The 27592-nt window shown below is 35.1% G+C and overlaps 1 protein-coding gene across 3 annotated transcripts; it reads right to left on the minus strand.

The window, feature by feature from the left end:
- Positions 1-1381: 1381 nt before the first annotated feature.
- LOC110033524 (glutathionyl-hydroquinone reductase YqjG-like) lies at positions 1382-23115 on the minus strand. Of its 3 annotated transcripts, XM_020737540.1 has the most exons (7): positions 22878-23115; positions 18928-19093; positions 13859-14082; positions 13585-13761; positions 13252-13476; positions 13052-13180; positions 1382-1741 (listed from the first exon to the last, which is right to left on the minus strand). In XM_020737540.1, exons 2-7 carry the CDS (start codon positions 18950-18952, stop codon positions 1508-1510), a joined length of 1014 nt encoding a protein of 337 aa, XP_020593199.1. In that variant the 5' UTR covers positions 18953-19093; positions 22878-23115; the 3' UTR covers positions 1382-1507. The 3 variants fall into 3 exon arrangements, with proteins under 3 accessions (XP_020593199.1, XP_020593198.1, XP_020593197.1); XM_020737539.1 differs by lacking the exon at positions 18928-19093; XM_020737538.1 differs by lacking the exon at positions 18928-19093 and having other exon boundaries at positions 13859-14085.
- Positions 23116-27592: the final 4477 nt, after the last annotated feature.

Consider the following 27592-nt stretch of genomic DNA (forward strand, 5'->3'; position numbering starts at 1 on the left):
AACCTTTGTGCTAGTTGTTTTGTACATGATCATGATTGGGGAATGATGCTTGACTACAGGTAGCTGATAAGTCACCATGCTTTAAGGGAGTGGTATGTTGTTTTTTTTATTCAGATTGTTGATTTCGTCACTATATATTAATAAATGGAGGTCATCAATGCTTATAGAGTTGAGGTGAGCTGGGTGCAAATTGTTTTCTTAAAGCCTTGGTATCAAGAGGGAAGGCCATTAAGTGTGCGAAATATGATGTCATTATCTACTTTGGATCCCACATTAACAATGTAGTCAACCAATCATTTGATAGAGGAGAGAGAATTGTTCATGATTTGATTCTTCATGATAATGTTATGGAGCTCATTCTTGAGATGGATGACTAGATCGAGCAATATTTTGTAGTGATTTTTCTTGGGTGCTACAAATCTGCAGGATTGAAGATTGAAAATGTAAAGGAGTATGATAGGGTTTATGTTGGATTATAAAGCTGTGGCTAGATTTTGATCCAGCAGAAGCTGGTTGGTGCATTGGGTGTGGAGAAATGTAACAACCGTTGTTGTGATTTGCATTGAGGGATATAGAACTAGAATTGGAAGAAATCCTTCAAAGCTATTTGGAATGAATATTTTTTGGATTTGTAGTTGCTAGATGTAGTTATCATTTGTTAGCTGCACATTCATCATATTTTTGATATTTTATATCAAAAACTTTAGAGAAGGGAACATCATAATTTCACCTATTTTGAGGAGGTTGGAGAGATTGTTGGCTAGAAGATTAACCTGCGAGGTTGTTAATTCATCCATGGGATCACGGTGAAGAAGATAGAAGGTGTTGTTTGTTATGCAGAAGTCTTTGATACCATATGGATAGCTAAACCGTGAAATGGAGCAAGAGCTGAAACAAAAGAAGAAGATAGAAGAACTAAAAAACAGTCAAACTAGTAATAAAAAGCAAATTTCGACTAGTCTCCTAGAAGTTGACACATTTATTGTTGCCCAAATACTCAGATATCATCTAAATATATTAATGTACGAATGGCAGATTAAACATTTAGGAACACTTGGGCATGGAGTATTATGGTCCCTCCACGTTAATAATCATTGAATGTAGCAATAATAACTCAAGACGATCTGAGAAGAAATCCCAAATAAGCTCCCAAACTATCACATGCCAGAAGAAATTTTAATAGTTCCTAAGAACGTCTAACATTTCACATTTGGTTGAGAAAATCTGAACACATCCGCGCTGAAGAAAAATGTCATTTTTAAAATGAAAGTCCCCCCACTAGATAAATAATAGTAATAATAAGAGGCCTTCCTACATGTTAAGATAACACATTTCAGGGGGAAGAGCAATTATTTTAGTAACACATAAACAGACAAATATATGTCACAGCAAACATTAAATAATATAAACGAGTCAGAATCAAACATAGAGTGCAGCATATATCAAGGACCTTATCTCTCCTTTTGACAAGACTAATTAATACAAACGATGGTAAGCAGAAACAATGTTAATTACTGAACCTATCTCTGTCATGAGAAGCAGAGTAATCTATGTTGGAACCAATTGGAATGATACCATGAGGATTAATATTAGGATGGCTTCCATAATAGTGCTTCTTTATGTGTTCCATGTTAACGGTGCCGCTGATGCCGGGAATTTGGTATATGTCTTTTGTGTAATTGAATAGATTTGGATATTCACGTAGGAGTTTCTTGTTGCATTTGAAATGTACAGAATAAACCTATCAGATCAAAGCGTCAATCAGATTGCTATCATCTATTTATCAGACAGGCGCAAGAAATTTCAGAAACATAGATTGAGAATGTTTCATTTAAAAGCACATAAAAAAAAAAATTTAATATGTGAATGCTTTCTGTAAAGTTACCTGAATAGAATTTTGAGGCGCACATAACATTCTTAAAAAAATGGGAAATCTACTAATGGTGGTAACATTTGGTCTCATCGCTTACTGTTCTAGTTAAAATTTTGCACTATAAAGTAGAAAACGACAATAAAATAAAAGTTGAACGAACGTTCACTGCAGAATTCTTACAGTTACATAAAAGAAGTTAATTTTGTTCAGCCTGGTTGGCTTCTCTTATTTACAAAGCTAAAAAACATCCAAAGACTATAATGCAAAAGACTTCCATTTAAACAAACTGAACTACATAAATACCCTAACAATAATGGATTCAACTGCAATCAACCATTAGCTGGACAGCTCTATCGTCGTGGGATTATGCTGGAATAATAAAGTTTCCCTAAAAGCAGTCAAAAAAACTGAAAAAAGTTGCCGACAAATTACTAAGCTAGAGTTAGCATATCAACAATGCATACACACAAAGAATAAAAAGCAACATAAATTTAAGAAATCGCCAAAATGCTACATTGACAAGTTATAGTTTAGTCCATAATTTATTAAAGAAGGCCCAGACGACTGTGATAATGATATCATGTGCGTGCGCAATATGAGCAAAACAAAATAATGCTATAATGACAAAAAGAGATTATCATAATCATATTTAGCCCTATCTATGAGTGTTGCTTCTGGTGTTGAATCTATTTGACAAGTAAATAGAAGATGCTGCAGTGAAATAAGCTTTTAGTTACAGCTTACCTGTCACTCTGAATATAAATCGCACCGTAATATTATAACAAATGGATTGATTTCATTTAACTTTATAATCGTCTCTGCTTCTGTACAGGTTTGGGCCCACTTCTACATTCTTCTCTCTTGTATAAAATACCAAGTAGTTTTCATATGAAAGGTGAGGAAGAATTATACAGCAGCATTCTGTTTTCCATACTGTTATTCCTTTTGCACATCTGTATTTTCCTGTAGTGGTCTGTCGTCATGTTTAAAAATGAATTGCACCATGTTAAAATGAAAGATAAATCCAAGGTTCAGTGTCTTTCTGAAATAAAAAAACAAGGTAGATGCTATCGCAGCTACAGCACAGGTACAGGAACTCCGCCACCCAGAAGATAATTTTACTCTGTACTCTTAATGGCTTACCATCTGAACAAATCAGCAACTTATAGCTTGGATGCTTTTTACTCTCTACTTTGTAGTGAAGAAATTAATCTTGATGTCGAAACAGAAGAACTTGCACACCAATTTTGTTGACTCTCAACTAGAACTAACTGCTGTTAAAGAGCGAGGCAAACCCTTCACTAAACCAGGGAACTCCAACAGAAACCGGAACACAACATTTTGGGGTTCTTACAAAAACACTAGGTCCAACACCAATTCCTTCAGGGCATCCGCACATCTATTGTTGTGGTTTCTTGCTAGATTTATGCTAAAGTGCAACGCTCAGCTGTTCAAAGTTGGCATCGTACTAATCTTGCTTATCAACCCTCGCATTAAGCATGCATGGCGGCTCAATCCTCATCAGGAAAGGATTAGATTTTGGATTCAGGAGCAATGTCACATCTCACCTCCAATTCTTATTACCTCGCTCACATCCAGCCTTACATAGGTTCCCAACAAATTACTTCTGGAAATGGTCAGGTTCTACTCATTGCCGATACCGGTAAAAGAATATTACCTATTCTAAGTCGTAAACTTCATCTATCTCCCTTATTACATGTTTCAAATATCTCCACAGTTTGCTTTCAGTTCATCAGCTTACTAAATCAAATTCATATTAGATTACATTTGATAAATTTGGGTTTTATTCTTAAGGACACAATGACCAACAAAGTTCTCCTCCTAGGTCCCTGCCATCAAGGACTTCATCCAACGCAGTTGCCTTTCTCAGCTCATCTTCTGATTCTGCTCTTTGGCACAGACAGCTAGAGCATCCATCCACATCTACTCAACCTGAACTTCTTCATCAGCTCAATTCATACAAAACCAGATCTAGTTCCCTTCATTCCTAGGCATGTGCTCGTGTTAATAGTTATAAACTACTTTTCTTTCTTCTTCTCCTCCTCAAACATCTACTTTTGAATTGCTTCAAAGTGATATATGTGGACCTTCCCCAATTTTGTCCAATCAAGATTATAAATAATATCATTTATTAGTTAACGATTTTTCTTGCTTTTGTAAGATGTTTCCTCATAACTGGAATCTGAAGTCAAAACTAAACTACAACACTATTCAAAACTTTTGTTGCAACACAATTTCATACTCAAACTAAAACAAATCAAATACATTACAAAAGTTTTTTGTTCTCCATTGCACTACATCACCAGATTAGTTGTCTATCAATCAAGAATAACTTAAATCGGGAAAATTTAAGAGTTTCCTTCTTTAAATTGCTGCATTAAATTTCTTATTTTAATTGTACACATTCTTTCCTTTTAGTTGAATATCAAGGTTAGGAAAATGTATCATTATGTACCTAAAATAGACTGTACATGCTATTATTTATTGGAATGAAAGAAAAGGAAAAAGGCATTCAACTTATTTACTCAAAACATTGATATGGTATCAAATCCACATTGAATCGTTCCAGTATGAATCTCTTGTCGTCTTCAAAGCTAGCCTTTGGGAATCGTTCATCTTCATCTTCGACTTGAGCTCATTCCATCTTCTCTGACATCTTCGACTGCTTCCTACGGCATCATCATTTGCATCTTTGAATGCTCCCTACGTCTTCGACGTCCTCGAACGCAAATCGCCGAGAGTCTCGTCTGCGATCCTGTAGAAGCCTTCCCAGTGCCCTTCTGCTGAGATATGCAATTTTGTCTGTCGCAATTCGCCAAGGAGAGGAAGATCGATCCTTGTGTATGCACTGATTGTGTATGTCGTGATTCACGGAAGCATATGATCTCGCCCATCTTGTTCGCGATTGAAACCTCATCCGCGATTGTGTCTGTCGTGATTTGCGAAAGAATAAGATTCTGTCCATCTCATCAGCGATCCAAGCCTCATCCGCGATCCAATCTTGCCAGTCAGAGTCATCGCTCCTTGGTGCACCGCTCGAGCCGCGCGTCCCTATTCACGTACCAGAAAGCCGAATAATTTGGCTTTCTTTGGTCTTTTTTGGATCTCTGGGTTTTCTTTGGTTTTAAGTTGATCATTTCGATCAACAATTTTTTGGATAATAAAAATGTGAGTGACAATTATGTTAGAATGTCGTATGAGAAAACACATGAAATCTTAGCTATCAGATTTACGAGAAAGATTTACACATCATGAGAATTTCAGTTCAAGGTGTTTTTGAAAGGGAATGAGCTTTGGGGGCATATTGATGGATCATCTCCAGCACCTACAAAGCCGAAAGATCTTGGTCAATGGGAGGTAAGGAATGCTAGAATGCTCGGATTGTTTCCTGGATTTTGAGATCTATTGAGGCTCATATGGTGAACAACTAACAATACTTTGGCACAACTAAAGAAATATGGAAGTACTTGAAGCGCGTCTACAATCAAAATAATACTGCAATATGCTTTCAATTAAAACTTGATATGAGTAATTATAATCAAGGTAATCTCTCAATTGAACAATATTATTATGAGTTTCTTAATGTGTAGCGAATATTCTGATATTATCTATGCTAAGATGTCAAAAAAGAATTAAGCTAGTTTTCAGGCTATTCATAAAGATAGCCGTCTTGATCAGTTTTTGATGAAGCTCAAATCTGAAGTTGAAACTGTTCGGGCTGAGTTGTTGAACATAGATATGGTTCCTTGTTTGGATGTATGTTTTGGTGAATTACTGCGCGAAGAATAAAGATTGACAGCAGACTGCTACCAGTGCAGCTGGTGGATCATCAAAAATAGTTAATGTTGCATATGTTGCTCAGACCTGAGGAAATGAAAAAAAGCATTGTTACAGCTGGAAGGAATTTGGTCATATAACTCTCCAGTATAGTAAAAAGTTTTGTAATTATTGCAAGAAAAACGGGCATATTATTAAGGAGTGTCTTACACGTCCTCAAAACCGCAAATCACAAGCCCTTCATGCCATGATATCCAACTCTCACAATCCTGGTTCGACATCCATAACTATCGGTAATAATCAATTTGTTCTCACACTAGATATGGTACAACAGATGATTCTCTATGCCTTTGCTGCTCTTAGTCTTCAAGAGAGATGTAAGATTATTATTTTTGTTGATTCTCCTGGTTTGTTGATTATGGCACCACAAATCATATGATTGAACATCTGATTTATTGCATAATTGACGCCTGTATACTGATACTAAACATATTTAGGTTGCTAATGAAAATAATATTCAAATTACGATAGTTGGTGATATTAACCCTTCCTTCTGACATGCCTTGGTTTCTAAATTATCTACAAACTTACTTTCTGTTGGTCAAATGGTGAATAATAACTGTAACGCACACTTTTCTCATGATAGTTGTGTTGTGCAGGATTAGATGTCGCGAAAGGTGATAGTGAAGGGGCCTAAAGTGAACAGGTTGTTTCCATTACAATTTACCATTCTTCGGACATTGTCATTAGCTTTTTCAATTGTTGAAAATAAGGCTGACATCTGACATAGACGATTAGGTCATCCAAATCATGTTGTTTTGAATCATTTTTTGCAAAGTGGTGTTTTCGGTTCTACAGATAAAAGTCTATTAGCCGACTGTTATTCTTGTAAATTTGGCAAAAGTAAGACAATATATTTTCCTATTCTGGGCAGTCGTGTCAATAAATGCTTTGACATTATTCAGTAATGTTTGGAGAATTACACCGCTTATTTCACATGCTTAGTATAAATATTTTGTGACAATTATTGACGATTACAGCCGATTCACATTGATCTATTTTTTTGCATTCCAAAGCAGAACCGTTTACCGTGTTTCAAACCATTGTGACATATATTGAAACTCAGTTCTCCATTTATATTAAAACCTTAATACAAACCTTACGGTCTCACAATATATTGAAACCTTAATCCAAAGCAGAACTATTTACAGTGTTTCAAACCATTGTGACATATATTGAAACTTGGTTCTCCACTTATATTAAAACTTTAAAACAAACCTTACGGTCTCACAATGGTGGTGAATACACGTCTCATGAGTTTCAAGCATTTTTTCATAACAATGTAATTATCTCACAACGTTCATGTCCTTATACACCTCAGTAGAATGGAGTTGCCAAACGAAAAAATCATCTGTTAGACATGGTGCGTACATTGTTGCTAGAATCTTCTATTGTAGCTAAATTCTGGACAGAAGCTCTATCTACTGTAGTTCATCTGATTAATTGTTTGCCATCTCAATAATTAAAGTTTGATTCTCCCTACTATTGAATTTTTTTGTAAACATCCTAATTATCATATGGTACATATTTTCAAATGTGTTTGTTTTGTTTATTTATGTGCCCATGAACACCATAACTTGGCAGCACAATCTGTTTGGTGTGCCTTTATGAGTTACAGTCCTAATCATAAAGATTTTATGTTATGATTTGATTAATAATCAATGGTGTATCTCTCGGGATGTGATTTTCTTTAAACATGAAGATTATTTTCAGCATCATCTTTCGACATCTGACACTGTTATACTTCCTCACTGTTGACCTCATTTTTGTGAGGTCTTTTCTTTAACCTTGCCTATACACGTCGCCTGGCCCCTTCATTTCCAGTCCTTCCCGATTTTACTCCTGAAAATGCTCCAATGATTCTTTGATGATCAACTCGAAACATTCGTCATCCGAATATATATGGCTATTTTGCAATTTTAACTAATACTACAGTTTCCACATCTTATTCTCAGACCGCTAAACAGACTTGTTGGATAAAAGTCATGCAAGAAAAACTTCAGGCACTTCAAACTAATATATTATTTCATGTCCTGCAGACGTTAAACCCATTGGCTGTAAATGGATCTATTGTCTTAAGCTCCGATCTGATGGCTCCCTTGACATATATAAGACAAGATTGGTAGCTCTTAACAATTAACAGGAATATGAGATTGATTATGATGAGACATTTGCACCTGTGGCAAAGATGACAATTGTTGGCTTGTTCTATCTATTGTTGCATCTAAAAGCTAATCCTTAGGACACATGGATGTTAAAAAAGCATTTTTGCATAGGGACCTCAAGAGAAGATATCTATATGACTCCTCCTCCATGCTTGTTTTCTACACCCTCACATAACGTTTGTAAGCTCAAACGATCTATATACGGTTTGAAACAGGCTCCACGGGCCTAATTTGAAAAGTTTCGCAATACTATTCTTAGCTTCTCTTTTATTAAAAGTGAGTATGATTCTTCATTATTTCTTTGCAAGACTGACAAAGGAATTGTGTTGTTATTAGTCTACGTTGATGATATTGTCATCACAAGATCTGAAACTCAATTGATGTCTCAGTTACAGAAGCGTCTTCAGGGTTCTTTTCATATAAAAGATTTGGGGTCTTTATATTTCTTAGGCCTTGAGGTTCACTCGTTTTCCGCTGGTATTTTTCTTCACCAAGATAACTATACTAAGGAACTCATTGCTTTGGCTGGGCTCCAACAGGGTACTCCTTTGAAAGTGAATGTTAAATATCAACATAATGATTGTGACTTCCTATCCGATTCATCTCTGTATCGACAGCTTGTTGAGAGTCTCAATTATCTAACCATCACACACCCTGATATTTCATTTGATGTGCAACAAGTTAGTCAATTTAGGCAGACACCTACACATCTTCATTTGGCTGCAATTCGACGGATTGTTAGGTATTTGAAAGGGAGTTCTCATCACGGCTTGTTCTTTTCTGCGGAGTCTCCTACTCGCTTAACAGCCTATAGTGATGCTGATTGGGTTTTGTTTTCATACACATAGATCTATTACTGGCTGGTGTATATTTCTCGACAACACTTTAATTTCTTGGAAGAGTAAGAAACAAGATCGAATGTCTGAATCATCTACTCATTCTGAATATCCCGCCATGACCTTTGCTTGTCATGAGATCATTTGGCTTTAGAGTTTGTTGGTTGAGTTTGATTTTCCTCAACTTGAGTTTACTTCTCTTTATGCAGATAATACTAGTGCTATCCAGATTACTGCTAATCTTGTCTTCCATGAGCGCACGAAACACATTGAAGTAGACTGTCCTTCTATTCGAGAATTCTATGATAATGGTGTTATTTCTCTTCCTCATATCTCTTCTGATCTTCAAACGGCTGATATATTTACTAAGACTTTTTCTCGGCAACGTCATCAGTTCATTGTTGACAAATTGATGCTTCTTGATCAGCTAACATCAATTTGAAGGGAGATATCAATCAAAATAACTTAAATCGGGAAAAATTTAAGATTTTCCTTCTTTAAATTGCTACATTAAATTTCTTATTTTAATTGTACATATTCTTTCCTTTTAGCTGAATATCTAGATTAGGAATATGTATTATCATGTACCTAAAATATATTTTACAGACTATTATTTATTGGAATGAAAGCAAAGGAAATAGGCATTCAACCTATTTACTCAAAACATTAAAATTGTCCTTGCATACCTACTCAAGATGGTATTGCTGAGAGGAAACATAGGCATTTAATTGAGACAATCCAAACACTTATGATTGATGCTTATCTTCCTCCACACTTTGGGATTGATACACTGCTTACGGCTAGATACCTTATCAACCATCTCCCTTCCAAAACTACAAATAATCTCTCCCTTTCAAATCTTATACAAGAATCCTCAATCTTATAATCATCTTAAGATATTTTGATGCCTTTCTTATCCTTGGTTAACGCCATATTCCCCTAATAAACTTGTCGATTCCACTGCATTAGTTTTCATTGGCCATGCAGTCCACCATAAAGGTTACAAAAGTCTTGATCCTCTCTCTGGGCGTGTTTACATTTCTCGACGTGTTATTTTTTATGAAGATCATTTTCCCTATCACACTTAGACAAAAACCTCAACAAACTCTAAATCTGAATACATTCCACCTCTCTTATTAGTTCCTCCTACTTAACCCAACGTCTCAAGCCATACCATATCACCTTTATCAACTTCTACAACAATTTCTTTACAAAACAGTCCATTACCTGTGCCTTATCAAAAAGCTTTGTGTCACATCGCATCAAGCGCCAGTGCCTCTACTTCTCCTCAACCTCCGCTTCCCACATGCCATCATATGCTAACGAGGTTACAAACTGGACATTAAAGCTTTGCAAAATTTTTCGACAGACAACGCTCTTTAACAGATTCAGATCCCACCTGTTTTACTCGAGCAACAAGTATAAACATTGGAGGAAGGCCATGTTTCTTGAGTTTCAAGCCTTACAAGCAAGTTCAAGGCACTTGGTGCCTTGTCCCACCCACTATTGATATGAACCTTTTAGGGTGCAAGTGGATTTACAAGACCAAACTCCAATCTGATGGCTCATTAGCTCATCTAGTCACTGAAGGCTGCAAACAAGAATAAGGAATAGATTATACTGAAAAAATTATTCTGTTTGCCAAATTTCAAACTCTTCATATTTTTCTCATAGTTGTCACTACAAATAATTGGATCATACTCTAACTTGATGTTTCAAATGCATTTTTGCATGGTTATCTTGATGAACCAGTATATATGAAACAAGTACATGGGTTTCTCGATACTCTATCCAAATCATGTGTGCAAGCTTCGCAAAGCCCTCTATGGACTAAAACAAGCAATGCGTCAATGGTTTGCCATGTTGACCAACTACACACTCGGGTTTCAAATCAGCAAAGCAGATGGATCTCTCCTCATATATCAAGTCAATTCCATGATTATTTACATTATTGTATACATTGATGATATCTTAAATTCTGGCAGCAATAATATTATTAAACAGGGTATTCTCACTAAACTAACAAATCCATTACATATGAAAAACCTCGGTCCTATACACCACTTTCTTGATATGCACGTGGAACACAATGTTCACGGGTTACATTTGAATAAAGCTCATTATGCTCAGAAGATTCTCAACTGATGTAGCATGCTTGATTGTAAATCAGTCCTTATTCCAACTCCAAAATTACTTGTTGAAGCTGAACAATGCACTACATTCGAAGCCTACTTTCTATAGCCACTTAGTTGGTTCTTTTCAATTTGTCACATTAACGAGGTCTGATATCGCATATGTTTTAAAAAAACTTTATCAATATGTGCATAATCCGCACACAGCTCATTTCCAGCTTCTTAAACATCTATTGCCTTACATTTAGGGCACTATCCATTATGGTTTACCTATCTATGCTTCTCCTCTCATTTTGCAATCATTTCAGATTTTGATTGGGCTGGTGATATTTTCAATAGAAAATCCACTATTGGTTGTTGCTCTTTCCTAAGTAAAACTCTTATTGTCTAGGGTGTTAAAAAGAAGTGAACGGTGGCCTGTTCATCTACAGAAGCTGACTATAGAGCTCTTGCTACTGCTGCAACTGATATATTTGCTTAAGAAGCCTTCTTCGTAACATTCTTGTCTCTGAACCTACTGTGTTGTTTAGTGCCAATATCTATGCTTTAGCTTTAGCAAACAGTCCTATTTTCCACTCTCACACCAAGCACATTGTCATTGACGCTCATTTTATTCGAAATTGCATCAAGTCTAATGAGACTAGTATTCATCATATTACCACCCAAGATCAAATATTGGATATCTTTATTAAATCCCTTCTAATCTATCAGTCTCAGTATCTTTGTAGCAAGCTTACAGTCCAAGATTGGCCTTATCACTTTGAGGGAAGGTGACAAGTATATAGAAGATGTTGCAATTAACTAAGCTTTCGGTTATATGTTACCTCTCAACTCCACTAGATAAAATTGCACCTTCTGATTATAACAAATGGTTTAATATCATTTACCTTCATAACTGTCTCTGTTGCTATACAGGTTTGGTTCTAACTTCTACATTCTTCTCTCTTGTATTAAATACCAAGTTGTTTCATATGAAAGGTAAGGCTGAATTATACAACAGCCTTTTGTTTTCCAAACTCTGTTATTCCTTTTGCACTTCTGTATCTTCCTGTAGTGAACTGTTGACACTACAACAACAACAACAAGACTTTATCCCACTAAGTGGGGTCAGTAACATGAATCATTTTTCTCTATTGTCCTATTGAGTGCAATATTTTTATTTAATTTTAATATACTAAGATTATTTTTTATACAATATGCCCAAGTATTTTTTGGTCTACATTTGTCTTTCTTAACATTGACACTATTCCTCCTGAATCATTTTGGACATCTCTCTTCATGTAATTTGTGTTTGGGCTTCGCTTTCGTATCCTCCAACATAAATTTTATCTACTTGTCTAATAGTACAATTCCTATTATTTGCTAGATATTTAAAAACCAGCTATCTCTATTCATTACCATATCTTTCCTCTCCAACCACAATGCTCTAATATTATCAAAAATAAATTCATACTTTTAGTTAAATTCATACATATATCTTAACATACTCAATTCTACAACACTAATTTGAGCTAAGATTTTTTAGTTATCCAACACTCAAATCAGACAAAAGAAAGAGCAAATGACATAAACAACAAACTTTCACTTAAAGAACATGTCTATCCAGGACTAGAATTGCTCTTAAGAGAGTAAGCCAAGATGTTATAATAAAAGAAATTTGGTTATAACATTCAAACTATAAACGAGCGATAAGTAAGCCTACTCGATGCCACAACTATTGACCTGCTAATTTGAGAACAAAACTGGCACAATCCATTTAAATGATCCTGCAGTTTTCATTAAATTAATAAAATAATGGAATTTAATCCAAAAGATCAAATTATTGATAGCAATCGTAATAGATTTACATTATACATATATCAATTGATGATATCATTAAAAAGAAAAAAAATTATATAAATTTGCTAATTATTGCAATAAACTGCTTTATATGCATTAATATTTTAAAAGGCTGCTGAACATTTTTTTATATAACCCCTTTCCAGTACATCTATGTTCAATACAAAACAAAATTTGCAGGACCAGTTATAAAACAAGTTCAATGAAACTCCAATTTCATCATGTAGTTCTCCACTGCATGGCATTAACAAATAATAATATGGTCTGACATACTAAAAAATTAGTAAGCCATGCTTTTGCCACTTTCAATAACGAAATCTTGTGCCCTACATCCATGAAGATCCATACCTCATCAAACCTTATCAGAGTTACAAAAAGTCGAATATCAGCTTCCGTCAATTCATTCCCACAAATATAGCGTTGCCTGCTCAGTATCTCCTCACATTTGTCCAAGGCATTATATAACTTCACTACAGCCTAAGTGAAAGGGCAACATAAAAGTCAGAAGAACACCCAAATTTAATTTAATATGATAAGAAAATCATTACCTCGTCATAAGGACCTTGTTTTGTAGCAAACCCACACTTATAAACACCATTGTTAATGGTGTTATAAACCAATTCATTGACCTCATCAATGGCTGCTTGTAGGTGAGAGGGATATAAGTTTAAGTCAGCATTTTCAGCTATATCATTGAACTCTGTGTTGAACATTCGTATTATTTCTGAACTTTCATTATTTACAATTGTTTTGAGTTTTTTATCCCAAAGAACCTGTTACATAATTATAAAACTAACTCAATAGTGTCTCAAGCAAAAAAAATAAGAAATCTTGGTGGAATAGACTCAAAAGAACAAGAAACAAAAATATCATGCACATACAGGAACAGTATATCTTCCTGAATAATTCGGGTTTGCAAGCTCATAAAGTTCCCTGATACTCCTGGCACCATTCAAATGATCAGGTTCAGCCCCAGCTTCTTCTGTGCTAGAAGCAGGAAAGACCCACCCAAAATGCTCATCAGTCTCTTTGGTCCTTTCCAATATTGATTTCACTGCCTAAATGATGAATTGTATATATATAAGGTCTTAAGATGTAATGACAGAGATGAATGTATGAAAAAATCTTAAAAGAGTCGCAGAGAGGAAAAGTCACCGTGTAACTGATTGCCTTATCTAGTCCTTTGAGTTTTAAAAATGACAGACATCTAGAAGCCCAAGGGCATGCATAAGATATATATAGATGGTATCTTCCTGATTCTGCAGGGAATTGAGAAGCTTGATTTTTTGAAATAAAATTACGAAAACTTGAAGGTGCACGGACGAAAGCACCAGCCTCTGACAATACATCGTGCGCAAATCTAGAAGACATTGATGGGTCTGCTAAGAGTCCATAACTTGAAAATCAGAACAGCAGTAGCTAGTTGAAAGCTAACAAAGATGTTTATTAAAACAAATAAAGTATTAAGATGATAATAATGATTCATTTCTAAAGCGAGCATGTCATTAATTGTGCACAGTTTCATCCTATTACTAAGATTGACATGAAGTATAAAATCACCATCGTTACATCAAGCAACAACAAAGTATTATTATGCAAAATAGAATATAACTGAAACATGTGGGGAAAATAAGACTAGAATAATGATATCTATAATCTCTCCTGTTTGTGAATTATGTTTTCTAAGCATATATGCTAACACATGTTCATGTAACATAAACGTTAAATTTTTGTGACATTAAAATATTTGCAGAAATAAATCTTTAATTAGTAAAGGAAAGCAAGAAATTTTAACTTCTAAGAAAAAGGGTTTCAAAACAATTGAAAATCGGTTTGAAATTATAAGATAGCCAAAAACGACTAGCTATTTATATTCACAAGTAACCACAAGGATTTGCATTGTTCCAACTTAAATGTATAATAATATTCAGGAAAACTACAAAATTCTTCAAATACTGATAGACTTGTTTTGTGAAAGCAATAAAAACTGGAAGTGTAATAAGCTTTAAATGTCGGTTCGATCCATTACGCCAAGCAAAAATTGCGGAGCGAATTAGAAATCATCAAATTACAGGAATCTGAAAAAATAACTCTAAAGACATGTAATTCTAAAAAATGGACTAGTTCCACATAATTTTTTAAAGCAAAAGTCAATGTTGAAATAGTTTATATTAGGACTAATTCAATGGCATTCATGTTTGATTTTCCTGAATGAGACCAAGGCACCTGTAGCAGCATTCCTTTTTTAGGGGTTCATTCTCAAAGGAGGGTGTTATGGGATGGGAAAAAATTTGCATACGTCCAGCGTACGCAGCGCTGCGTAAGTCATCCAATCGGAGCACGACACATCAATAAAACCAGTCTCACCACATAGATTTTAAATATTCCCCGCGTGACCTGTCTGGGGGTAATACCGATTCGATACACATACAATAACCGAGCAGTAACCGCTTGCTTGGATGCCGTGGTACAACCCCAATAACCGACCTGTAACTCAAGAGAAACCGTGGACCCTCTGTACATGCGTCATCCAATCGGAGCACGACACATCAATAAAACCGGTCCCAACGCATAGTTTTTAAATATTCCCCGCGTGACCCGTCGACGCGGCCCGCGCCGTACATATGGGGGTAATACCGATTCAATACACATACAATAACCGAGCAGTAACCGCTTGCTTGAATGCCGTGATACAACCCCAACAACCAACCTGTAACTCAAGAGAAACCATGGACCCTCTGTACCGCGGTTGTGTAACTGCGAGGTAACCTCCGTACGATATGTATCGTGCGTATAACATTGTGGTAACCTCCAAAGCCCTCTACCACGGCTTTGTAACTTTGCGATAATCTCTGAGAACCTTTCGTCAATTCACAGAGCTTGATAACCTTCTTCAAAAATCATAGCGCACGAATGTTGTTATTTAAGCAGCTATGGTTTACTGTTTTATTGCCAATCCGACACTATTTTGATGTTAAAGATGGACTACGCTGACATTTCATGTTTGACGAGGAAGGAGAAGAAACATATCCGGCCAACAAAGAAGTTGATGTTAAAGTTGAGGTGTGTTTGTGTATTAGTTGTATGTTTGTAGTTCGGTTGCTTTTTTTTTGACAATTTTCTTTATGTTTGTCCGCTCGTATATCTTTGTTTATGTGTTTCTTTAGTGTTTTCCTTGGTGTGTTTGTTGTTGTGTTTCTTGGTGTTTTCCTTAGTGTGTTTCGAGGTTTAACTGGTACACATTTCTTCAGTTTTTATTAAAATGTTGTTTGTTTTTAGGGTGTTCTTATTTGTTGGGTTTACAATAATATAGTGTTCTTATTTGTTGGGTGTTCTTTTTAGGGTTGTTTGTTTGTGCACCTATTATTGAGTTTAATATAATTTTCTATTTTGTGCATTTTGATGAAAGTGAAATTAAATGTACGGAGCAAACTGTAAATATTTTACTTCAAACGGTGGTCCACAATGAGAAAGAAGCTTAAAAAAAATAATATGCTTCCGCTCATCATATCGAATTCAGTGTTCGTAAGAAACGCGACACTTTCTGGCCTAACTCCAGGAATCTTAAGACGAAGGACTTTGTATGTGAAAAAGCAGGATTTAAGAAAAAGCTGAAAGTCACAGAAATAGTTAAGTACAAAAGAGCGGACACAAGAAGCGGTTGTTCGACAATATTCGATATGCAATTGATGTTGAAGGCAATTAGGCAGTTCAAAAATTCATTGAATCTCATAACCATTCATTAGCAAGTCAATGTAGATGTGCTTAGATCGATGACACAGTCAGGGATAAGACCTAGAGAAGCGTTTAACTTTCTAGCCATAAACGTTGGGGGAGTAGAGAACCTAGAGTGTACTAAGATAGCTGCCTTCAATTTCATTCATAGAAAGAAGAGATGTAGAATTGAAAATGGAGATGCCAATATTTTGTTGTAATTGTTCACAGAGAGACGTGTTAAGGATAGCATGTTTGAGTGGGACTTCGAAATTGATGAGAGTGGTAAACTAATGAGTTTTTTTTTTAGAGTAACGGCACGTCCAAACATGGTTATAATTGCTTTGGTGATGTTATTATTTTTTATACTTGCTGCAGATTAAATAAATATAACTTGTGTTGTGCTCATTTTGTTGGTGTTAACCACAATTGACAAAATGTTCTCTTTGGCATTGGATTTTTATTAGAGGAGACGGCAGAGTCGTTTAAATAATTTTTTAAAAATTTTATCCGTATTACGAGGAATAATCATCCAATTACAATATACACTGATCAAGATCAGACAATGGGAAAAGTCATAGAACAAATTTTGTCAAATACACGACATAGATTATGTCAGTAGCACATATATAAGAAATTAACTACAAAGATTCACTGCAGAATGGTGAATAAAATAGTCACTAATCTTTTTTATAAGTGTATGAGCAAATGCGAGTGAAGAGAAATTTGATAATACATGGAAAATGATGATTAAGACTGGTAATCTACAGGAGAACGTTTGGTTAGATGAGATGTACAACATCAAAGATAAGTGAGCTACAGCTTTTAATAAGGATGTATTTGAAATGAGAATTTTATCCACCCAGAGAAGTAAATCAACAAATAATATTTGTCATTGGGTCGCTAAGCCCACAAGTTCTATTACTGATTGTTTTTTGGGCCTTGAACATGTCATGAGAACATGGAGGCATAACGAGAAGGATGAAGATTACAAGTGCGATCAATCTGTGATCACTCCAGTTGCGTAAAGCAGCCCAATACTGAGGCACGAAGCTACATTTTACTCAAGGGAGCTTTATAATATGTTTGGAGAAGAGTTTATTTATGGATCATGTGATCTTCAATTACACGCCTCTGTAAACAATGAAAATGAATTTTTCATTAAGAATTTAGATGTCACATGACAAACAAAACTTGGGTTGTAAATTTCGACCCTTTCAGTTCGGAGATTCAATATAGCTGCAGAAAGTTCGAAATGATTGGACTATTATGTGCACACTCTCTACGAGTATTGAATTTTCTACATATTAAGAAGATCCCAAATAAATATCTCCTATTGAGATGGTCTACAAATATAAAAGGAGATGTGTATAACAGTTATGGATGCAAGCATTTCCAACAGTCACAAATGTGAAATGATGGTAAAAGAGACCTAATATTTCAAACACATATGCAAAAAATGGCATATCAAATTACTAATAAAGCAAAGAAAAATGCAGAGACTGAGTAGTGCGTTAAGGATTCAATGAAGAAATTATCGTTGAGTATTGATGACATAATAAGAGGAATAGGTTCAAAGTCACGAAAATAATAAAAAAAAACAAAAATCCGGTGAATAACGAATCAAATCTGAATGATCTTGCCAAAATGCGTCCTAAAGGAATATCTAATTCCAAGCTAAAAGGTCATTAGGAGAGAAAGAAAAGAGCAAAAGGTATATTTTGTTAAAAAAATTTGATTTTAGATGTTTTAGCTAATGACAAGTTTCTTACCCATAACCACTTTAATAGGTAAATCGATAGAAATTTCAACTAGCCAAGAACCAGATGCTTTAAAGTCTGATCCAAGCATGTTCTCACTACCTGATTTTCTAACACAAGTTGATATATAATGCAAAATGATGATAACCATGTGCTAATCTTTTTGTGTTGTGCAAGTTATTTTAATATTTTTTTATCTTTCAAATGCAGAATTTCTTTCCTCCACGATACAGGGAATCGTACACCGCCATGATGACAGATTCAATATATGATCAGTAAGTAATTTGACATATTCTTTAATCATGATGTTTTTAATGAATAAGCTTTACAAATATGTTTTTTGTTTTTCACTCAGGTTCTAATTAGGATGTAAGCAATATTACTGAAGCATTTGTTGTGACCAGACTGATTTGTATTGAGTCATTTGTTGCGTGGATGACGAATTGTATTGTTCTGATATTTGAGGCATTTGTATTGAGGCATTTATAATCAGTATGTTTTTAAAGTAAATGTAACCTCCACTCCAGATCTGTAATCAGAATGTTTTCTGCTTCGAAATAAACTGGTACTTGACCTTGGTCACTTCTCCATTGCCCTTAACTTGTTGGCAATATGCAATTCTCTCATCTGACCACAAACAATATGCTTCAAAATCAATCAACCCATATCAAAAATCATGTAATACATAACAAATGTAGAAACAACATCACAAAAAATATCACAAAAGATATCCACAATCAGTAAGCCCACTTTCATGTACAACACCACACAACATTTCTTGGTTCCCTCTCTAAAGTTTTCCAGCTCCAGCACTTTTAGATCATCAACTTCAATGCATATTAGCCTCCATACAATCAGTCTGCTGAAGTAAAAAGCCAGCTCAGACACTTTTAGAACATCACTTCTAAGTAACAATCTGTTGCACAAAGGAAAATAAATTAAACAAACAACCTAATTGCAAAGCTAAAAGGCATGAACAATATTAAATTCTAAGCAAACCCTCCTATCAAAAAGCTAGTTAACATTAACTATTTCAGAAAACTCTACGGCAAGAAGGAATGAGACGATGCATTCATCAAGTAACCTGCCACGAGTAGATAAAATTCTTAGAAACTAAATGGAGATATTTATAAATCTCATAAAGAGGCACGGATAAAAGTCACATACCAATTGTGTTCAATCTAATTTTTAAATTTCAGTAAAAAAATTTGTATAAGCTGCAATAAATGTTTTTCTTCCAAACCTACTGTGATTTTAACAAAACAAATTTACAAATATCATATCCAATTTCTGCTCTGAATAATGTGATCAATTCCTGCACTCCTTTTTCTCCACCCAATTGACTTTCTCTTTTTGTACACGTGTATTCATATATTTACAGACAAAAACACCGCAATGAAAATTGTTACTTTTTACTGGAATTCCTCTGGCCATTACAACTGGCCACTTCTTCAAATTAACCTGAAAAACTTTCCCGGCATCTTTTAAAAAATGTTCAATCTATATACTTAGAGTTAAGTCAATAAATAAATATTTCAATCTGACAATAGTTAATGATCTCGTGTGAGGTCTTACAATACTTTGAGTGATATGCAAATGCATTATGTTAGGTAAGATGTCATAAACTCTCAGTTTCCCCTCTGTTAGTGCCCCAACAAAAAATATTCAATGTTGTTGTTTATTATAAGTATCAGTAATAACTCTGTCTTCTGGATTTAATCTTTTGTAATATGTGCGACAAAGGGTTTAACGTTACATTATCTATACAACTACATCAAGAAGAACAAGATGACATTCAAAATATGGTCATGTTAGATTTGTGTGAATGCAAACAACAAAATGTTAAATTTTTAAAATTTATCCAGTGACATGGAGATATATACAGGCATGATCTATACAGAGTGGTGCGTTACACCGCTTATTCTCCATCAACATGGCAAAACAATCAACTTGTTCATTGTCTAACCAACCGTTTCCCAAGAATTCATCAAGATAAAGTCGCGACACTAAAACATATCTCATATCAATTAACAGTTCACCTCTGCATTTGAAATATAAAATTACTTCAGTTTACAATTGCAAAATTAATGTAGAACACCCAAAAAATTAGGTGAACTAACAAGTTCGTGAATTTTCTACAACATATATCGATTGTTTCTCGCATATAATCTGGAATTTCATCTCTAGCAGGAAAATCGATCACCTGAGATACTGGCTGGACCTGTAAGATAAGCAAAATCTGAATATTTAATGCTCATATTTAAATACTAGAAGAAAACATTTCATACTTTGTTTGGGTAGTCCTCACTAACATAATGAGGGACTGGTTGGTACTCCTCTTTCTCTTTATGTACAATTGTAATCTCTTGTTGGGGAGATCTGAGTTGCTAGTTTATACCCGCTTCCTCTTCCTGTACAATTTCAACCGGTTCCTTTATTGGTTTTTTTCTCTTTCTTTCGAAAACAACATATGGGGAACTAAGAGTCATTTTTATTCTATTTACTCTCCTTAATCCTTTGGATCAAGCTTCTTTGTGGGGACTCTTTGACCCATCTTCTCGTTAATTCCTCATCTAATTATTTTATTGTTTTTTTTTACATTCACGACAAGACACTTTAAGACTTTCACCGTATTCTCTAACTTTGTCAAACAACTTTCAACAAAGCCTTGAAAGTCCAAAACTGTATTCTTTAAACGCGTTAAACGACTGTCAACAGAGACTTGAAAATCCAATATAATTTTTTGTTGATCTTTCAATAATTCATGAATCTCTTCAAACTCAAGTCTTTGGCTCGTCTGTTCAAATATATGATTGTCGGTTGGTTGAGAACTGATATGATAAGGTACTATAGGAGATATCTCAATCAACATGGGTGCTGTGGTATGGAATGGGTCTCCCCTGTGGGAGAAGCTTTGCAGGACTGAAGGGCTCTTCAAGGAAAGTAGCAAGTAAGCGATGTTCACTTTCTTTTACATCAAGAAAAAAATCATAGACCTACAAAAAATTACAGACAATCAAGGTCAATGTATAGCATGACCATAATACTAATTTATGTAAAAAATTATTGAATTCACCTCGGCAAGACCATAATACCTCTTCCACGTCCAACTTCTCCGCCTCGTCAAACTGCGCAACATTCGCCTCTTCCAACACGGTCGTGGTCTTATCGATGTCCTCCATTTTAATCTTGCTTCAGAATACAAATGTGAAACCCTAAACAGTACCTTAACGTTCAAGAAGAAGGCAAGACAACCCAAGGCGCGAACGAAAACATCAATCTTGTTTCGAAAAAGAATTTTTACTGTCTAAATTTTTACCATGGGTATTTGAGCAGTACATTTTACGGGCGTTAAGCGAAGGTTACACGATGGTTACTAGGAATTACTAAGACGGTACGTAGGTTATCGAGGTTACCGCAACGTTGCATAATCGGTGCATTTGGTCCGGAGGTTACCACAAAGTTACAAAGTCACGGTACGGGGCTTTGGAGGTTACCGCAACGTTACATGCGCGGTTCATATCGTCCGAAAGTTACCGCGCAGTTACACAGCCGCGGTACAGAGGGTCCACGGTTTCTCAGAGTTACAGGTTGGTTATTGGGGTTGTACCACGGCATCCAACCGGGCGGTTACAAAACGGTTACGGGGCGGTTATTGCTCATGTATTACCCCCATATATACCGCGCGGGTCAGGTCAACGGGTCACGCGGGGAATATTTAAAATCTATGTGGTAGGACCGGTTTTGCTGATATGTCGTGCTCCCATTGGATAATGAACGCAGCGCTACGTACGCTGGACATATGCAATTTTTTTCCTATGGGATGATAAACTACAAGGAAAAAAATTTCATTAATTGGCTCTGAAGTGCGCTAAGGTCAACGGTCAGGGGATATTGCATCAATTCTTTTAGAAGTTTCAGGAGAAAAAAATCATTCTCCTACGTATATGACAATTGTCCCCCTTTTTTTTCTGTATAAAACTTTTAAGGTTTTCATAAGATGTTATCACTTTTAATCAGACATTAGTAGTATTATTTTTGTATTACCCGCACAAAAATTGGAATTAAAGAAACTTCAATTTACATTTTAAGCCAACTATCATGGATATAGAATACTGAGCTCATTTACCAAAAGCTCTTTTATCATATTTTTTAGTACCTATTTTTGAGTACCAGTATCTAAGTTGGTCGGTCCTTTTTCTTTCTTTAATTCAAGAGAAAATCGATTACAATATAACAACAAAAAGTCATTTACCCTTACAATTTTGTCCAATTTGCCACAGACTCTACACTCTACATACAAGGCTGCGTAAGAAAATTTAAAGAATAAAGAAACGCTTTGTAATTATACCTCTTGTAGAACAGGTTGCCTATCCAATTTGGATTTTCCCTCTATTCACTACTTACGAGTATAACTAAAATGGTAAGTGAAAACCAAATTACAAGCTCAGGACTCAAAACATCAAAAATGTTTTACTCAAACGGAAGATCAATCTCATATGAAACCACAAAACAAGCATCGATGAAAAACATACGACAAATTCCTAATCAAAAGCAAACTAATTGAACAGAACTGTAAACCCTATACCTTGTCTTATGATTTACGCCAAATTAAAATATACAACAAAAATAAGAACAACAAAAAGGCAATCAGATTTCAGTAATGGAGAGGCTTCTTCAACCTTACAAGACTGACTCACCTCGTCTAAGAAGCGTTGGCAGATGAAAGGGACGAATAGAGATTGCAGGCAAAGAGAACATCAACGTGTAAGAAAGGAAAAATTAAATAGGAAAAGGCTCATCCTGGTCGTCCTCTAGAAGCCGCCCAGCCGTGGCTTTCCCTTTTAACCTTCGGGTATATGGAGCCGCCATGGCAGATCGATCCACGAGGAGGAGCTGGTACATTCGGACTTCTACACGCGTCAATACCCGGCCTTGTTAAGCTGATGTCCGTTGAATTTTTATATTGCTCAAAAGATAGCATTATTGTGCCATTCTTACATATTTAAATTATATAAAAATAATTTTAATTTAAAAGATTTTCGTACATACAACTTAATTCATATATATTTACATATTTAACACCTAAATTTAAATTTTTATAAAGCAATATTTCCTTTTCTTTAGTTAAAATAGTCATGTTTTTTTCTAACTTGATACAAAAGATTTAGATGATTTAAATGTAAGACTGTAAAATTTTGGTATTAGATATGTAAATACATAAGAATTTGAGTGGTAGGACTTTTTAAATTTACTTAAGTGGGGTCCACCTTCTATTTTGCGTATGTGGCCTGAACCTTGCATTTCCTGCCTAGTATATACTTGTTATACAAGTATATAGAGATTTGTCTCTGTTTTTTATTAGACTAATTAATATTAATGGATCAAGTTATTCTCTCTTCTATTAAACCTTTTCTTCCCTGTTCTCTCGCATTTGTCTTCTTCCTCAGTTTGCAAGATTTCATGGTATCAGAACTTCTCAAGGCTTAGCAGTCATGGACGATTTCGTATCTTCTCGAACTCACGAAGGCTTGGCCTCCTTGCGTATTGCCGAAAATCCTATCCCGCCTTCTTTGAAGTTTCTCATGATGAATCTCAAGTCAATGGTGAAAAATGCCGTAACCTCTGATAATTAACGACTCTGGCGTTCGCAAATCATTAAGATAACTAAAGCCAATGGATTTTTGGGCTTTCTTGATGGTACCTTGCAACCTCCTGCACCTACTGTGATTGATGAAACAGGTAAGACCACTGTAAATCTCGCATATACTATTTGGATGTTGATTAATCAGAACTTAGCAGTTGCTTTATATTCTACTATAAGTTTGTTTGGTGCAGCTGCAGTTTAGCTACCCCAAGAAGCAGGGAAAATTGGTTGTCTGTTTGTTGCAATTCCGTGAAAACAGATGTGAGAGAGTTGTTTATGGAAGATTTATCATTATGCCTCTGTTTATTAAAAATGTTTAAAACAGAACTCTAACAATCATCAATTTGATACTTCAGAAGCTTCTTTGCTAAATTTCCACTGAAAATAAATGAATGAAATCAAGCAGGAAAATGAAATATCTTATAAAGCCAAATTCAAATATTTGGTATATATATAGGTAAAATTCACTAATTCTTGGATAATCTTTTTTGGCCCTTCAACTTTAACCCTTAAAAGTTCTGATTAATTATAAACACTTTTTAAGCATGTGTTTGTAGATTAAAAAAGTCTTTAAAAAATTGTTTCATCAAACTTTTATAATCGATTAAATAAAATTTGGTCTTGCAACTACTAATAACTAACGTGTTAGCGCTGTGTTTGTAGAGGAAGCTGAACACATTAAGTACTGTAATGGTCGCGTGTTCTGCTTGCAAGATGAACCTGGTGTGCAGAGGATATAGTTGCCTAACGCAAAAATACCTGGGTTGGCAATAAACTGCAAAAATCAAAAGAAAAGAAGAGACAAACTGTGAGCAATTAAACTACATTTCTCGGCGAAGAAAAGATTAGGAAGATGAAGGAAAAGAAGAGGACGATGGCGAAGGAGGAAGACGAACCTGACTAGAGCTTGAAGACGATGACGAAGAGGAGGAAGACGAACCGAGAACGTGGGCAACGTCAGAGAAGACGAAGGAGGGAGGGGGAGGATCGCAGCGCTTGCCTTCGCATAACAAGTCGAACGAACAAGGAGGAGAAGACGAAGGAGGGAGGGGGGAAGCTCGATGAGGGGTAATGTGTAAAAAGTCGGTCGAGAAAGTTGTGCCACGGGATCCATCCTGCACGTCACGTTGGCGAGGGAGACGCCCCGCCAAACGATAGAAATTCGCGGGGGCGGGTAGTGATGCACTCATGTCGCGATCCCAAACGAAGCCTAATATTATTTGTTTTGTGTGTGATTAGTATTTTCTTAAATTAATTTAAGTGACTACAAGATTGTATAAAATTATAATCAATTAAATTTATTAATTAAAAATAAAATAAAAATATATTAATTTTTATTTAAATGAATATTTTAATATAAAAAAAAGTGATTTAAATCTTGTCCAACCCTTGATATTCTACAACTTCTTTGTGAACAGCTCGTGTTCGGCTGGATAAATAAAAGAGTTAAATATGAACAAATTTTTTGAGTTCAATATATAAATGAGTAGAGCACAAATAATGATATTTTTTAACAATTTGAGCCTAGGCTTGCTCTCGTTCAGCTCGTTTACAGACCCTAATGACTATATGTGAAACTAAGGTTGTCAAAACGATTCCTTATTCGCAAACAGCTCGTGTTCAGCTAGCTAAGCAAACAAGTCCAACAAGAGCAATTTTTTTAAGAAATATAAACGAGTCGAACACAAACAGTGCCTTTATTTAACAAGCCAAGCACGAGATGGGCCTGCGCTCGATCGTGTTTGGCTCGTTTACACCCCTAATGAGCGTCGTTGTGTTGTAAATTGGCCGAGATTGGGGGGAGCCGGGGGTCGTTATGTTAGACTCGTTAAAAAATATTATTATTCATGTTTGTCGGCCCTATTTTATAGGGGGTCCTTGGAAGCTGTCGGCCGCCGGAATCGGAATCCCGTCACCCGCTTCGGATGAACATTTAATTTACATATATATAATTTTAATTTAAAAAAAATATGAAATCAAACTGATCTCATATCTGTCATATTTTAAATGAAAGAGCGCCCACACCTCAAGCTATATATCCATCTCGAAAGATAGACACATGGCTTGACGGTGAGGCTCAATCAAATAAACTAAGAAATGTATGAAATCCGTTTGGTCTGCGAAACTATTTTATTATAAGCTGACAAGTTCCCCTATTTAATATGGAAAATTAAATAGAGTTTATATTAAGCTGAATTTGGAAAAACTTTCTATAAGGGCAAGCTCCTATAGTTAATTACATCTTGGATAATCGAAGTCACCTAAGAAAACTCTCGATAAGAATCAGGGGATATTATCTTCAAGAAGTAACATTTTATTTTTGGACTAGTTCAAAGGATAAGACTTTATCTGGATAACCGAAGTCATCTAAGAAAACTCTCGACAAGTTCAAAGGATAGGACTTTTCAATGAGATCAGACAAAGATGTGTGAAATGAGAATGACTCAAGTTTGTAACATTTTATTTTTGGAATCCAAAGGAAGAATAACTAGAGGAAGCCACAGATCCTGATGAGAACCTCGGTGATTTTCCAAACTATCCTACTATTTGGCTTTAATTTAGAGGAGAAATATTAAATATTTAATCCTGTCAATTTTATTAATTAGGGCTTACATTTGTGTGAAATGATCACAAAAGTGACATGAAAGATGTGAGGATTTAGGTCGTGACAAACGATAACCTCAGAATCCTAAAACAGTTTAGGGCTTAAATTGTATAATAGGGTTATACAAAGGCCTAAAGATAGGTTGAGAATTTATGTCGTTGTAAGCGGACAACCTCGAAGTCCTATGACTTGTTGTTGAACTCTAATGAATGGTTTAACTGGTGTAGACATGTTTTGCTGTTGAAGTGGTCGTGCTGCTCACAATATTAGCTCCAGGCTCCTTATCATAGCAAGTTTAAGTTTTCTAATGTGTCAAGTTATAATGTCAAATCAAATTTTTCCTAAGATTATGGTTATTTAAATATTATGTGGGGGGTTAAAGTTGATTAGAGTGACACCAGTTAGGTCTCATGGTTTCCTCGTTCCGGTATCACTATTTTCTTTTGAATCTAAGATTATGGTTATTTAAATATTATGTGGGGGGTTAAAGTTGATTAGAGTGACACCAGTTAGGTCTCATGGTTTCCTCGTTCCGGTATCACTATTTTCTTTTGAATCTACTTAGCTTAAACGAGTTATGAAACCCATTTAAATTGGGGAGATCTCGTTAGCAATTGTGGGTTACCTCCTTTGAGGGACTCCTGTAAATTCAAAAGAAGGTTTTATGTTTAGTGAAATTTCAAAGGATTTATGGTTACCTTTAAAACAATTTGTTTTAAGTTTTGAAAATGTTGATTAATTTTTGAAAATTTTGTTTTGATTTTGCAAGAAAAGTAGAGTACACACCCAAGCAGTTATGATATTTTGCGACAAAAATAAAACGACAGGAATTAAATAACACTATAAAAGTGTACCTGTCATCTTCTTGGTATTCCAGCTAAAAGATTAGCTTCTGCAACATGTATATAATTTTGTAGAAATTTGAATAAATTGCAAGAGTAAATGAAGGTGTATCTAACAAACTCCAAATTGACTTATTGAGTCTTGAAAGATCTTAATGGATGATTTTAGAATAAAATACATCAAGTTCAATTTGTCCTTCAAAATATCCAAGAGATTCTAAAGTGTTTGGGGAATGACCCTGAACTGCTTTAAAGTTCCTTTGAAACATTTGAGTTCATTTCAAACTTATTATATTCTTCTAATAATCATCCCAGATCAAA

Source organism: Phalaenopsis equestris, unplaced genomic scaffold (genome assembly GCF_001263595.1).
Source record: "Phalaenopsis equestris unplaced genomic scaffold, ASM126359v1 Scaffold001209, whole genome shotgun sequence".
NCBI classification, from domain to species: Eukaryota; Viridiplantae; Streptophyta; class Magnoliopsida; order Asparagales; family Orchidaceae; genus Phalaenopsis; species Phalaenopsis equestris.

Coding starts and splice junctions, on each gene's coding strand:
- LOC110033524 (XM_020737538.1), bottom strand. CDS start 22,938: ATGTTCTCTTTGCCTGCAATCTCTATTCGTCCCTTTCATCTGCCAACG. Junction 14,086..22,877: donor GCCAACGCTTCTTAGACGAG/GTGAGTCAGTCT, acceptor ATGGACTCTTAG/CAGACCCATCAATGTCTTCT. Junction 13,181..13,251: donor AACAAGGTCCTTATGACGAG/GTAATGATTTTC, acceptor CCTTTCACTTAG/GCTGTAGTGAAGTTATATAA.